The following is a 12,344-nucleotide window of genomic DNA, read 5'->3' on the forward strand; positions in this document are numbered from 1 at the left end:
AGTGGCTTTTGGGGAGTTCCATTTGACGCTGTCAGTGTTATCCCTGTTGAAGGCGGCTGTAAATATGAGAGGACGGACCGCTAAAGCGGCCGTCATAACAGGCTTTCAACGCGCATCCTAACACAGCCCAGTGCTAGTTTACAAACAGCTGAAGGCGGTAGATTGTCTCCGAGCCATGCCGTATGGACGCACCTTAACGAGAACAGCCCCTGGGAAGCCAAATGTGCTTAACCTCTGTGCATTTCCTCTGATCAGGGACAGTGGATGTATGTGTTTTGGCATCAGGGAAGAGTCGTGTAGGCTATAGTCATACTTAAGTAAAAATTACGTGACAGAAAGAGTTAAATAAAATAAATAATTGGTTGAAATTTGAATTTATTGTCTGTGGAGATTCTAAAGGAACCCAAGAAGTACAATTGGAATCAAAAATAACAATACATAAAACAGTTTTTCTGTTATACTGTTCATGGTGGCCATTTTAAAATGAATGTAATCTTGGCATAAGCTCCTGTGAGGATAGCGATGCAAAGTCTCAAGAAGTCATTTTTATGCAATCACATATATATATATATATATATATATATATATATATATATATATACACATACAAGTACATAAATAAAAATGAGAAAACCCTGTCGACTGCCATTGTAAATTGTATAATAAAATAATAATCCAATGCATAATACATTTTGGAACTGTGGTTTGGAGCACTCAGAGGAGTGCATTAAAACCATATTAATTTAACCAGAACATAAAAATCAATCCAAGCCGATATAAACAGAACAGCGTGTAAAACACAACATTTTTGTTACATTATTTGATATGTAGCAGACAGTTTAGGGCTGAAAACGTGGTCATCCTCTTCATGGCTGGTTTTTGTAACAGCAGCAGCCTGGTTTCCCCATCCAATCCACACCAACAAGTGTTACTCCCCTGTGCTCATCAACACAGTATGTTACAAAAGTGTTTAATCCAGGGCTAATTACTTGCAAAGGAAACCAAAAGGCCCTGTGTGAGCATGCAGACTTCAGGAAACACAGAAAGGCATACACCTTATTATGTATCACGTTCCATTGCGTCTGCATTTTTCAGAGCAGAAAAGCAATCCAGCTTAAGGCCACAAGATACACGCACGGACACAGGATTCATCTTTCTGGTTTATAAAATGTCATTTTTATTCATGTTACATAGCTGTTACATAGGGCATTAAACATTTTCACAAGGCTTTCGGGGACTACAATCGATGATTAGCAAAACACAATAGTGGTCCAAATCTCTAAAGAACAATCACTGGACAAACCAAACACCCTCTCACATGTGCACCAACCTGCAATGAAAAGTACTAAACGGAACAGTGGGACTTGGTGTGGATGCCACTGGCTCTCATTTCAGTGTCTTTTAAAAAGGACATGCATGTAGGTTCTTTTTTTTTGTAATTTTGTCTTTTTTTGGTCTTCAAAAAGCGCCACCGTTTTAGTCAGACATGCTACAAAGTAACACATTAAAGTGAATTTCTTAACTAGGAAGGAGTGTATTGTGACCTCGGGAAAGACCTCGGTAACCAATGAAAAGCTGCCTCACCGTGCTCGCTGCCATGGCAACGAGGAGGACACGCCCCTGTAACCTCACAGCCAGCGTGCGCGTGGTCAGTCCGGTTTTTAAATCATTCATTAGATGTCAGCTGCTGTAACTCTAGCAGGTGACCCGGCGGAGAGACCATGGGGGAGGATGGATGAGAGAAGGAACACTTCCACACCAACGAAACTGCCCTCCACACCACCACACCCACTCCCCTGCGTCCGAAACCCACTGCGCAGATTCTCTCTAGATACACACAAGTCCTGTAACGTGATTTTCTCATCTTAAATTGGAAGTAAATGTCGATATAAAGTGAAGCTATTAATACTTTTCTACAGCAGAGACTGCACATAAGGAAGGCCTGGACAAACACAAACCAAGGAATGGACATGTTATTTTAAATTTTTTTTTCTTATCTCTCCCAAAAGCAGCAGTGTGAAAATGGTCTGAATTTCCACACACAGCTCCTTCAGTAATGATGACTTTTCATTGCCAGAAGAATTTTAAGTGGAACAGTAAGGAATGAAGATGTGTAAAAAGTTTTTTTTGTTTTTGTTTTTTTTTTTTCCAGACGACCTCTTTTACGGTTTAGTTCTCGCCGCCGTCCCCGGTCTCGCCTTCGTCCGCTGCGTTGTCCGACGTCCATAACTGCAAACAAACACGTCTATCAGGAAAACTCCCGAGCACGAACACACCCTGAATCTATTTCACTTGCAACAAAAGACCCAAATGTCAAATATTGCTGCACTTGCCTGGACTTGTTAATGTATAAATATCAATGCTTTTCCTTCTCATTGCCTCTCTCAATGGGCACATACTGCAGTTTGATGTCAAACAGTCCAAATGACAACCAATATTGGCTTCCCTGTGCTCGTCAGTCTGGTGGAACAGGAGGTGTCCCCTCAGACTGTCTCTCCTCACAGGTGAAGACTGACACTTACTGTGAGGTTGTCTCTTAGCAGCTGCATGATGAGGGTGCTGTCTTTGTACGAGTCTTCGTTCAGTGTATCGAGCTCGGCGATGGCTTCATCAAAGGCCTGCAAACAGGTGAGACAGAGACAGGTGAGCACCTGCCCAATTCACCCCATCATCTCCACCCAGCTCCTCTCTGCACTAACACGCCTCACTCTCCGCCCCAGCAGCTTCCACAGAAAACCTCCCCTTTTCTCTGAAACCTGAGTGATGGTCAGAAGGATGTGGCTCATTCTGTGCACAGGGCAGACAGAGAGACGTGCTGTTCCTCAAACAGGGTGAAGCGCGGGACCTGCGCAGAAACGCAGGCCTTCCGTCCTCCTCTGCGCAGCTCTGCGCAGGTCTGCGCAGCATGCCCACCTGTTTGGCCAGGGTGCAGGCCAGCTCTGGGGAGTTGAGGATCTCGTAGTAGAAGACGGAGAAGTTGAGGGCCAGGCCCAGGCGGATGGGGTGCGTGGGCTGCATCTCCTTCTTGCTGATGTCGAACGCTTCCTGGTAGGCACTCCGAGAGTTGGTTATCGTATCTGTGAGAGGAGGAGAAAGGGCTGTCAGGACAGGAGATAGACATCTTACTCACTATTCTATCACATCCTTTCCCATAAGATTTTGGTCTTAAGAATTTTACCAAGTGACGTTTCCTCAGCCATTTCATGTTTACCTCACAGCGGCCGCTCCACGCCCCACACCCCCGTCCTGCACCCACCCCGCGCGGTGCGTCCCGTGCAGACACACGCTTACCCTTCTTGTCGTCTCCCGAGGCCACTTCAGCGAGGTATCTGTAGTAGTCTCCCTTCATCTTTAGATAGAACACTTTGCTCTCGGGGTTCGTGGAGTTCTCAATCAAATATTTGCTCAGCAGCTCCTGAGGAAACAGGAGGGTGAATTTACTTTCATTTGCACAGATGATCCTCCAATCTGCTTCCAAAGCAGAGGGAAATGAATGAAACACACATGGAAAAATGCAGAAATTTGTAAAAAAAATTCTCAAAAATCTGATGGTGTGAGAGTGAGAAAACAGGAGACAGAGAGAGAACACTCCCCCTCCAGTCACAGTCCTAAGAAGCATCTCAACAGCACTCAGCAGAAGAAATCCCCCTCCTCAAATGTAGCACACCCCTCCCAGCATCTCCACCCAACACCCCTGACACCCTCCTAATGCCAGCTGCAGGGCATTGTCAGAATCAGAGCATCCTCAGAGCAAAATCAGAGCATCCTCAGAGCACGCACAGTGGCTTCAGAGCACAGGTTCCATGTGCCTACAGTAGAGCAGCGAGAGCCTCCACTCTCTCCATACAGGAGCACACTTCCGCTGAGAGGCGAGTGGTCTCTGCCGGGCTGATACTCAGGTGTGTCTGCACAGGACTCCCTCCACAGGACTCCCTCCTCTGTTCTGTCGCCTGGGCTCAGCACTCTCTCTCACACACGCACACACGCACACACGCACACACGCACACGCACACACACGCACGCACGCACACACGCGCACACACACGCACGCACACACGCACACACACGCACGCACACACGCACGCACACACGCACGCACACACGCGCACGCACACGCACACGCACACGCACACGCACGCACACACACACGCACACACACACGCACACGCACACGCACACACACACGCACACGCACACACACACGCACACGCACACGCACACGCACACGCACACGCACACACACGCACGCACACACGCACGCACACACGCGCACGCACACACGCGCACGCACACACACACACTCCCCCACACGCGCGCACACACACACACGCGTGCGCGCTCAGCAACAGGCCAGTCTCAGGATGTGCAGTCTGCTGTTCCTGGTTCCACCTTCACTGCTGCCCTACATTTCGGCAGAGGGGAGAGGAGGACGCTCTCAGGGCAAGGACCGAGCACGCCCCGCCTTGAAGCACATGCACGAGCACGAGCACGTGCACGTGCACACCGCAGACTGTCTGGCTGAGGCCGCCTTCCTGTGGACCACAATCAGTGAATCTGCAACACTGCTGACCGCGGCCCACAGCCCTGTTACTGCTGAAGGACGGCCTGCATCCAGGAGCTCGTATCCATCAGGGTTTCCCCCTCTGAACCCAACAACCCCAGCATCGTGTCCAATGATATGCACCACAGATTAGAGACCTGTCAAATGTAGGGACATCAACTGTCCACAAAATTACACTCAATATCCCATAAGTAGCACTAAATAAATAGAGAAAATAGTTGGGGTGACCTACTTGACGTTTTATTTTCTGTTTAAAGTCGTATGACCCCAAAAATGGGAATACCTCCCAAAAATAAACACTTTGGAAACGGGCAGTTTACCAAGCGTGCCCTCCCTGCGCTGGGATCGCCGGGCTGTGCCGGGATCGAGGGGGGGGGATGGTGATGTCAGCGGCTGCAGGACTGCATTCAATCAGGGCTGCGCTCAGAATCCCTTCTGGATCCACATCCCACACACACAGGATGCTGGAAGGAGCGTGAGGAGCTACAGCACATACACATGCAGCACTAAAAACAACAACACTGGATTAGATTCCAGTTCTGCACGAAACGAAGAGAGTGCTGTAGCACAGCACCCGAGCGGCACAGCAACCGAGCGGCACAGCACCCGGGCGGCACAGCACCCGGGCGGCACAGCACCCGGGCGGCACAGCACCCGGGCGGCACAGCACCCGAGCGGCACAGCACCCGAGCGGCTAGCTGTCTCTCCACAGTGTGGTCTGCTGTGATGCAATGCTGCAGTAGCCCAGCAGGGGGCAGCAATCGCACCATCCGGTGATGCAGTGGGGATAATCGGAGCAAGCCTGTGTTCTGACGCAGTGAGACCTGGTCCGGTCCGGTCGGACGCTCTCCCCGGCTCCACGCCCCGGCCGACACAGCACACTGCCTCTGCACACACTGCAGGTCTCTCCCACATTACAGCACAATCCCATATAGCTGCAGAGCTGAGAGCACAGCCGCTTCATGAAGTGGAGCGACCGCCTCACTCCCGTCCTGCCTGCCGTAGCCTATCACTGCACGGCAGAGTCTGCAATCGAGAAAACAACACATTTACACACACAGTTTCACTCCCAATCATTAACAACCTAAACTGATAACGAGGCTGCCTGCCACAGCCGATCCCAGCTCCCCCCCCCCGAATGAGCTGCCTCACTCCCCCTGCACCTCAGGACAGCTCAGCTCTAACGCTGTTCAGGAGCTGATAACGTTGCTACAAAGGGGACTCTGTACACAGCTTCTGAGCGGGTCCTGTACTGAGGTGTGGAATATAACCTGTCCAGGTTGTGGGGTGGGGCCAGCAGCTCAGCAGACTGACGGGGTCAGAGCAGAACGGCAGACTGACGGGGTCAGAGCAGAACGGCAGACTGACGGGGTCAGAGCAGAACGGCAGAGCCATGCAGCTGCACTCAGAGAGCATCAGAACGCATGACACGCCCCTACACACTCCCAGAGAGGCGGAGCTGAGCCACACCTGCGCTGCCTCGGAAATCAATGCTCCGTCAGTCAAACGCTCTCAGAGCCACACCCCCCTGAGCTGAGAGAGACCGGGACGGGGAGACGTGTCACTGAACACGGAGCCAGGGCCCAGGGCTGGCAAACGCCTGCTCATATTCCTGAATCTTCCGGCCTCACAACCTCCATCACACCCCTCCAGGCAGCACCCCCCCCCCGCGCCATCTGATCGGTCGTCCCGAGTCTCCTGCAGAGACAGACGCCCCGTGGCACGGCAGGCAGGGCCCAGAGTTCAGCGGATTATCCCACAGAAACACGCTGAGCTTCACACAAACACCTCCTTTAATCCAACACCAAACGCCAGGGAAAAGCACCGGGCAGCTCCTTCACCGTGGGCTACAGCACACACGCCACACACCGGGCAGCTCCTTCACCGTGGGCTACAGCACACACGCCACACACCGGGCAGCTCCTTCACCGTGGGCTACAGCACACACGCCACACACCGGCAGCTCCTTCACCGAGGGCTACACCACACACGCCACACACCGGGCAGCTCCTTCACCGTGGGCTACAGCACACACGCCACACACCGGGCAGCTCCTTCACCGTGGGCTACAGCACACACGCCACACACCGGGCAGCTCCTTCACCGTGGGCTACAGCACACACGCCACACACCGGGCAGCTCCTTCACCGTGGGCTACAGCACACACGCCACACACCGGCAGCTCCTTCACCGTGGGCTACAGCACACACGCCACACACCGGGCAGCTCCTTCACCGTGGGCTACAGCACACACGCCACACACGCACGCTACCCTGGCAACAGAGCGGTTCCCATGCAGCACTGAGCGCTCGAGTGTATGGGGTGCTACTCCATTCACACACCACCAGCGCTGTTTCCTGTACATTATGTGATACCAGCAATCGGGAGTCATCCACATTACTCCTGATTAAAAACAATTACACACAGAACAACATTTTAACGAGCATCAACACAGGGCAAGTATAATGTGAGGGTAGTGCTTCTGTCTGCCTGTTTTCAATTCTGAATACCTATCTACTGGCCTCTCAGGGCCACACAATACACTCAACACTACAACACGATACTCAGCAATAACTTACATCACATACAATGCTTAGAGCGCAACATCTTTTACTCAGCTCTATTAACTGAAGTAACACGGACACATGGGAGACACATCCCAGGTGCCCCTCCCACTCAAACACACCTCAGCCAATCCGGTCCAGGTGCCCCTCCCACTCAAACACACCTTAGCCAATCAGGTCCAGCACTGAAGCCACCGCAAAGTCATGTGACACCACCATTGTTCCTAGTCCCATTTTCAATGAAGAATCTTGAGGTGAGCACAATGTATCATTCACTATGGCTCGGGGGCACTAAAATTAGATCAGCTGACAGGAAACATGTTGTGTGCCCTTTGACCCTGTTTCCTTCCAACAGTCAAATGTTTGTGGGTTCAGACTCTCAAAAAACTGAGCAGCACCAGAAGGCCCATGCCTCTACAGTGAGGTCATACTGTAACTGTCTTTACATTTTATCAGTTTGACTCAAGATATTCAAAAAAGTCACCAGCCTTTTCCAAAGATTCCCACAAATCCCAACTGCTGGGCCTGCTTTCAAGTTCAGCTTCATGTAAATGACATATCAGACATGAGCAGCCAATCAAACTCCAACTTCACAAACATCCCACTGACTTTGTGGGCCAGTCATGAATAGGAAACTGGTCAACTGAAATTGCACTGCCTTGCATAGTGGAACCTAACGAATGTATTGGCATCCTTGTGGCTTAATATTTTATCACAATCTGTCAGGGAAAAAAGCATGCCATACTGCACTTTCTGTGTCTACATGGAATACCGCTACAGTAGGCATATTAAGGATATATTACAGTCAACTTATTTTGTACCGCATTGCTGTCTGGTTGCACTGTTGTTTGGTTACATTGACTGATTTTGGCACAGACCTCAGATGGAAAGTCTGTGCAGTATTACTACTGAAACACCTATTGATCCTGGCCAGGCCGTTCCTCCGCAGTACTTCTGGGGGGGGTCAATGGTGCCGGGTTTCTGCATGCTTCCAAACATCAGAGAAACAGACCTGCAATGTCGGAGTCCACAAACGGAGCCCTGCTCCTGCACTGTTTCAGACACCCACAGCAGGCATGCCCTCCAACTGAGCACTGCTGACACCACAACTCACAGCTTAGAACACACCCTTCCAAAATATCAGAGCACAATGTAGACATTCAGGCATCTTATATAAATACATATGTATGTATATCATGATAATTTCAGGAAAACGGAATAAATATGGCAGCTGGGTCATGGTGCTCTGAATACAGTAACATGACCTCTTCAGTGAGAGGTGCTTCATTATAGTCCCCCGGGGCAGGAGGGACGAGCGGAAACTATCAACCTGATCCACGATCGCGTCCACCGAGGTCCATGAGAGTAACCCCACAGCAGACACCTCCGATCCCCTCTCTGATGCACCCGCGGCGGTAACGTACCAGCACGTCTTTGCAGATCTCCCGCAGCTCGGCCTCCACTTTCTCCCGGTACTCCTTGACCATCTGCAGCTTCTTGTCGCTGCCCTCGGTCTTCTGCTCGATGCTGGAGATCACCCTCCAGGCGGACCTCCGCGCCCCCACCACGTTCTTGTAGGCGACGGAGAGCAGGTTGCGCTCCTCGTTGGACAGCTCGGCTCCCTGCTCCGTCACCTCCTTCATGCAGGCGGCCATGTCGTCGTAGCGCTCGGCCTGCTCCGCCAGCTTGGCCTTCTGGATCAGCTCCATCGTTTTATCCATTTTTGTCGGATTCAAAACCGTTTGATTGCTTCGCCGCTAAAGCAGTTTTCTGCAGAGTCCAGCAGGGGATCGGGGCAGAGAACGGCTGGGAGGGGAAAGGCAATCAGATGGAGCTAGCTAGATAATGTCGGAATTGGGGGATCCTTGAAAAGACCTACAGAAACAAAAAAGTGAGAAACGTTAGCTAACGTTAGCCGGGTAGCGATCATCATGAGGGTTTCATCGCTAAACTCACAGGGCACATGTGTATCAGCGCTGGCCAGCGACACCTCCGCTGGCTAACACACACCTTCACCATCACCTGCCTGTAACTTAGCCAGCTGGTTAACCTAGCATCAGCTCCACTGAAAGAATGTTGCTGTCTAACCAGTCTGTTTTCTAACTTTGCCACACAGCTATCCAGACTATTTACCTAACCTAGACGATCACAAGCACGCCAGCAGAGTCAAATGATGAAATCTTCACAGCTGGCTACTGTAATCAAGCCAGAAAGGGACCATTTCCTAAAACATGCCAATCGTCGAGGAAAGTAACAACTGCTTTAACTGTCTTAAAGATGGTACTAAGAAAGATTGTACTAAGTGTGTACTGACAGAGACTGTACTAACAGAGATCGTACTAAACGACAGGAAACCAACCGTGACTTCAATAAATAGCTAAGTAGATAGAAGTAATGTCACGTTGGCTAGCTAGATACATAATGGCAACATGTCTAACGCTGATAAACTGCGGTCAGATGGGATGCTAACTATCTGAACCGATGTAGCTAATGTTAGGTAGTTAATGAATTAAATAGCCTGTCAGTCTGCCTTTCTAATACTCTAGCAACTGTCTGACAGCTAGTCATCTGTCCATACGAAAGTGGCCAGCTAGTTCTCTTATCAAGTATTAAATAAGATCCAGGCAGCTGGCTCTCAGCCGACACATGCTGAAGGAAGGCACCGGGCATGGAGCTGTTGACAGAGTAACCAGCCGAAATGCTTCCCCCAGCCTGGTAACTAGCGAACGCTAGCTAGCCAACTAGCTAACGCTACCTAACCTGGCTGGTCTAGGTAGCGAAGCCCATTGTCAAACAGCTAGAACAGAAGACAGGTCCTTCTCAGGGCCGATTTCACGTTTTAAAACTCGTAAAACTAAAGGAATGCTGACAATGAAGAAACAACAAACATAACGTTACAGACACGAGTAAACCACAGCCATGGCCGGCAAAGCAGAGTAAATATTTTAGCCATTTAGCCAGCTACAACTGCGAACTAACCAGCTACATGTCAAAATGGATGCGGCAAAGACCACCGCGCTGCATCGCCTTTCGTACCTTGCTAGTTAGCAGCAAAATAACATATCTGATCGTTCTGGTTCAAGCCCCTAACCTTATAACGATACACATAAGGTTATACTGAAGATGTGATAAGACTTGAGAATCACAAATGACAAAATAAGAAAACTATTTCCAACCTTCCGCGGCTCCGTTCAGCAACTCCAAATTGATCGGCTTTGAGGATGAGGACGAAAAAAAATGACATCCCGCTCAACCGAACCTGAGGAAAGGGGCGTTACCAGTCTCATCCGAACGCCAATGAACAGAGGCTTTTTCCAACGGTCAACGGGCCTCATTCAAACTGTTGACCAATAGTAGTTAAGCGCGGGGGAAGAAGGCGGGCTTTAGGGGACAGTTCTGCAAGTCTGTAGGCTGCGGCTGGGGCCACGGGGTTTCCTCCAATTAGAGCAAGGGGAATACGTCACCATCGCCATGGTGATACTCCCCCTTTCTCGTCCCGCACGCCGCGCGCGGAGGCAGAGAGCGGCGGAGAGCGGCAGCGCGCTGTCATCGCTGCGTGTCATTGGCTTTTCATTCATCGCCTGTTATTTGTATCTTTTGACTTTATGCCTTTTGTAACAATTACAGACTGAATGTGCGAGTACAGTCCTTCTAATGTTGCGAAAGTCTGGTACGTGAGGTCATCTAAAAAGTGGCTGGTAGAGCTCCATTTCTTTTGCTGAGGTAAAAAGTCAACAAGACAGCGTTTATAAAGGTTTATAAACCATCACTTAATGTAAGACAGTTATTGAATAATTGCAAAAGTTAGTGTTTGTCAAGCGTGTGTGCTGATGAAGGGTGTTATCGCTTGCTCCACCTGAGGCGCGTAGCTCCGTCCAGTAAGGAGAAGCGATTTTTCTCTGTCTTGGTTTTTATAAAATCGCGGTACGCTAAAATAATAAGTATTATTATTATTTTATTGTTGTTCTGACATCTTTGTATTATTGTATTCAGTGGTGACTAGTTAGCTGCAAAATAAGGAAGTCAGAGAGCTTACCTTTATTTGATAAACATTCCCTACTTGTCTTTTTTTGACGATGTGTAATGTGGGCCCTCTTCAGTTGATTGAAGACCAGAGGCGCCGCCAGAGGTTTAATTGGGCATTCAAGTGGGCCAGTCGAGAGAACACTACAACAGTCCAGTCCTGAGATGACAAGAGCCTGGACAAGGAGCTGCGCAGCATATTCAGATGGGTAGGGCCTGATCTTCCTGAGCAAATCAGCATGATCTGACAGTCATCGAGATGTGGTTGCTAAAGTTTAGCTGGTCGTCAATCCCTACCCCCTGGTTACTTGCAGACCTGGACGGAGTTAGTGTGATTGAACCAAGCTGTACAGTGAGTTGAAGGCTTCCATGGCGATGTACCAGAGTGCACAGGAACTGACGGACGGAAGCCTGTAGGTTCCGGCTGTAGCTGCTGTGTGGTCATATCCGTTATGTTCCAGTCATGTTTGCAGTGGCTCATGATCTCCAGGAGGCAGACGTTCTGTGAGGTGAGGTGCTGAGGATGGACTGATACAGACAGGACAGAACCCGCAGATTTCTGACTTACTTCTATGACATCATTGGGAAGGACACTGTATTAGCAGTAGCAGTTTAGTTGAATGTTAAAAAAATAATATACAAATAGATCCACTGGGAAGAATCATATAATAATTTGCACCAGGTGGCACTTTAAACCAGGAATGGTTTCTGTTTAATTCTGGCAGATCACGTCAGACATTCTCTGAGCATTCAGACCAGCTTCATTACTGTCACAGAACATGTTTAGGTACAGTTACACAGCCTTGTGCATTCTCTCCCCAGGGAGGGCTACGCTGTGTAGTCCTGTGATGGATGCTGTGATCCCTGTTTGATATTCTTTGAGGACGTCTCCGTCTCCTTCTCAGTACTCTGTTAGGAATTGCATGACCCAGTTGTGTGTAGTGCACTGGGCCTGAAAACGCTGCTCTGTGCTGATCTGAAGAATTGTGAGCAGCAGACCTGGCACACCCAGGACAGTAATGCACATCACAGACACGTACACAGATCCCCCAGAGCTGCAGGGCTGCACTGCAAACTGAGGTAAGACTGGGAGAACGTCTGTCCAACCCGCATCATCAGGGCCTTTCAACCAATCAACCAATCAATCAATCAACCAATCAATCAAGTTTTATTTGTTATAGCGTATTTTTGCAATC

The 12,344-nt window shown here is 49.7% G+C and overlaps 1 protein-coding gene across 2 annotated transcripts; it reads right to left on the bottom strand.

Annotated features, from left to right (window-relative positions):
* Positions 1-1,147: 1,147 nt before the first annotated feature.
* ywhaqa (tyrosine 3-monooxygenase/tryptophan 5-monooxygenase activation protein, theta polypeptide a) lies at positions 1,148-10,373 on the bottom strand. Of its 2 annotated transcripts, none has more exons than XM_036549578.1 (6): positions 10,302-10,373; positions 8,550-9,000; positions 3,292-3,415; positions 2,914-3,077; positions 2,523-2,618; positions 1,148-2,229 (listed from the first exon to the last, which is right to left on the bottom strand). In XM_036549578.1, the coding sequence occupies exons 2-6, from the start codon at positions 8,844-8,846 to the stop codon at positions 2,170-2,172; spliced, it is 741 nt and encodes a 246-aa protein (XP_036405471.1). In that variant the 5' UTR covers positions 8,847-9,000; positions 10,302-10,373; the 3' UTR covers positions 1,148-2,169. The 2 variants fall into 2 exon arrangements, with proteins under 2 accessions (XP_036405471.1, XP_036405472.1); XM_036549579.1 differs by lacking the exon at positions 10,302-10,373 and adding an exon at positions 10,162-10,254.
* Positions 10,374-12,344: the final 1,971 nt, after the last annotated feature.

The sequence above is a fragment of the Megalops cyprinoides genome, chromosome 17 (assembly GCF_013368585.1).
Source record: "Megalops cyprinoides isolate fMegCyp1 chromosome 17, fMegCyp1.pri, whole genome shotgun sequence".
Taxonomy (NCBI): domain Eukaryota; kingdom Metazoa; phylum Chordata; class Actinopteri; order Elopiformes; family Megalopidae; genus Megalops; species Megalops cyprinoides.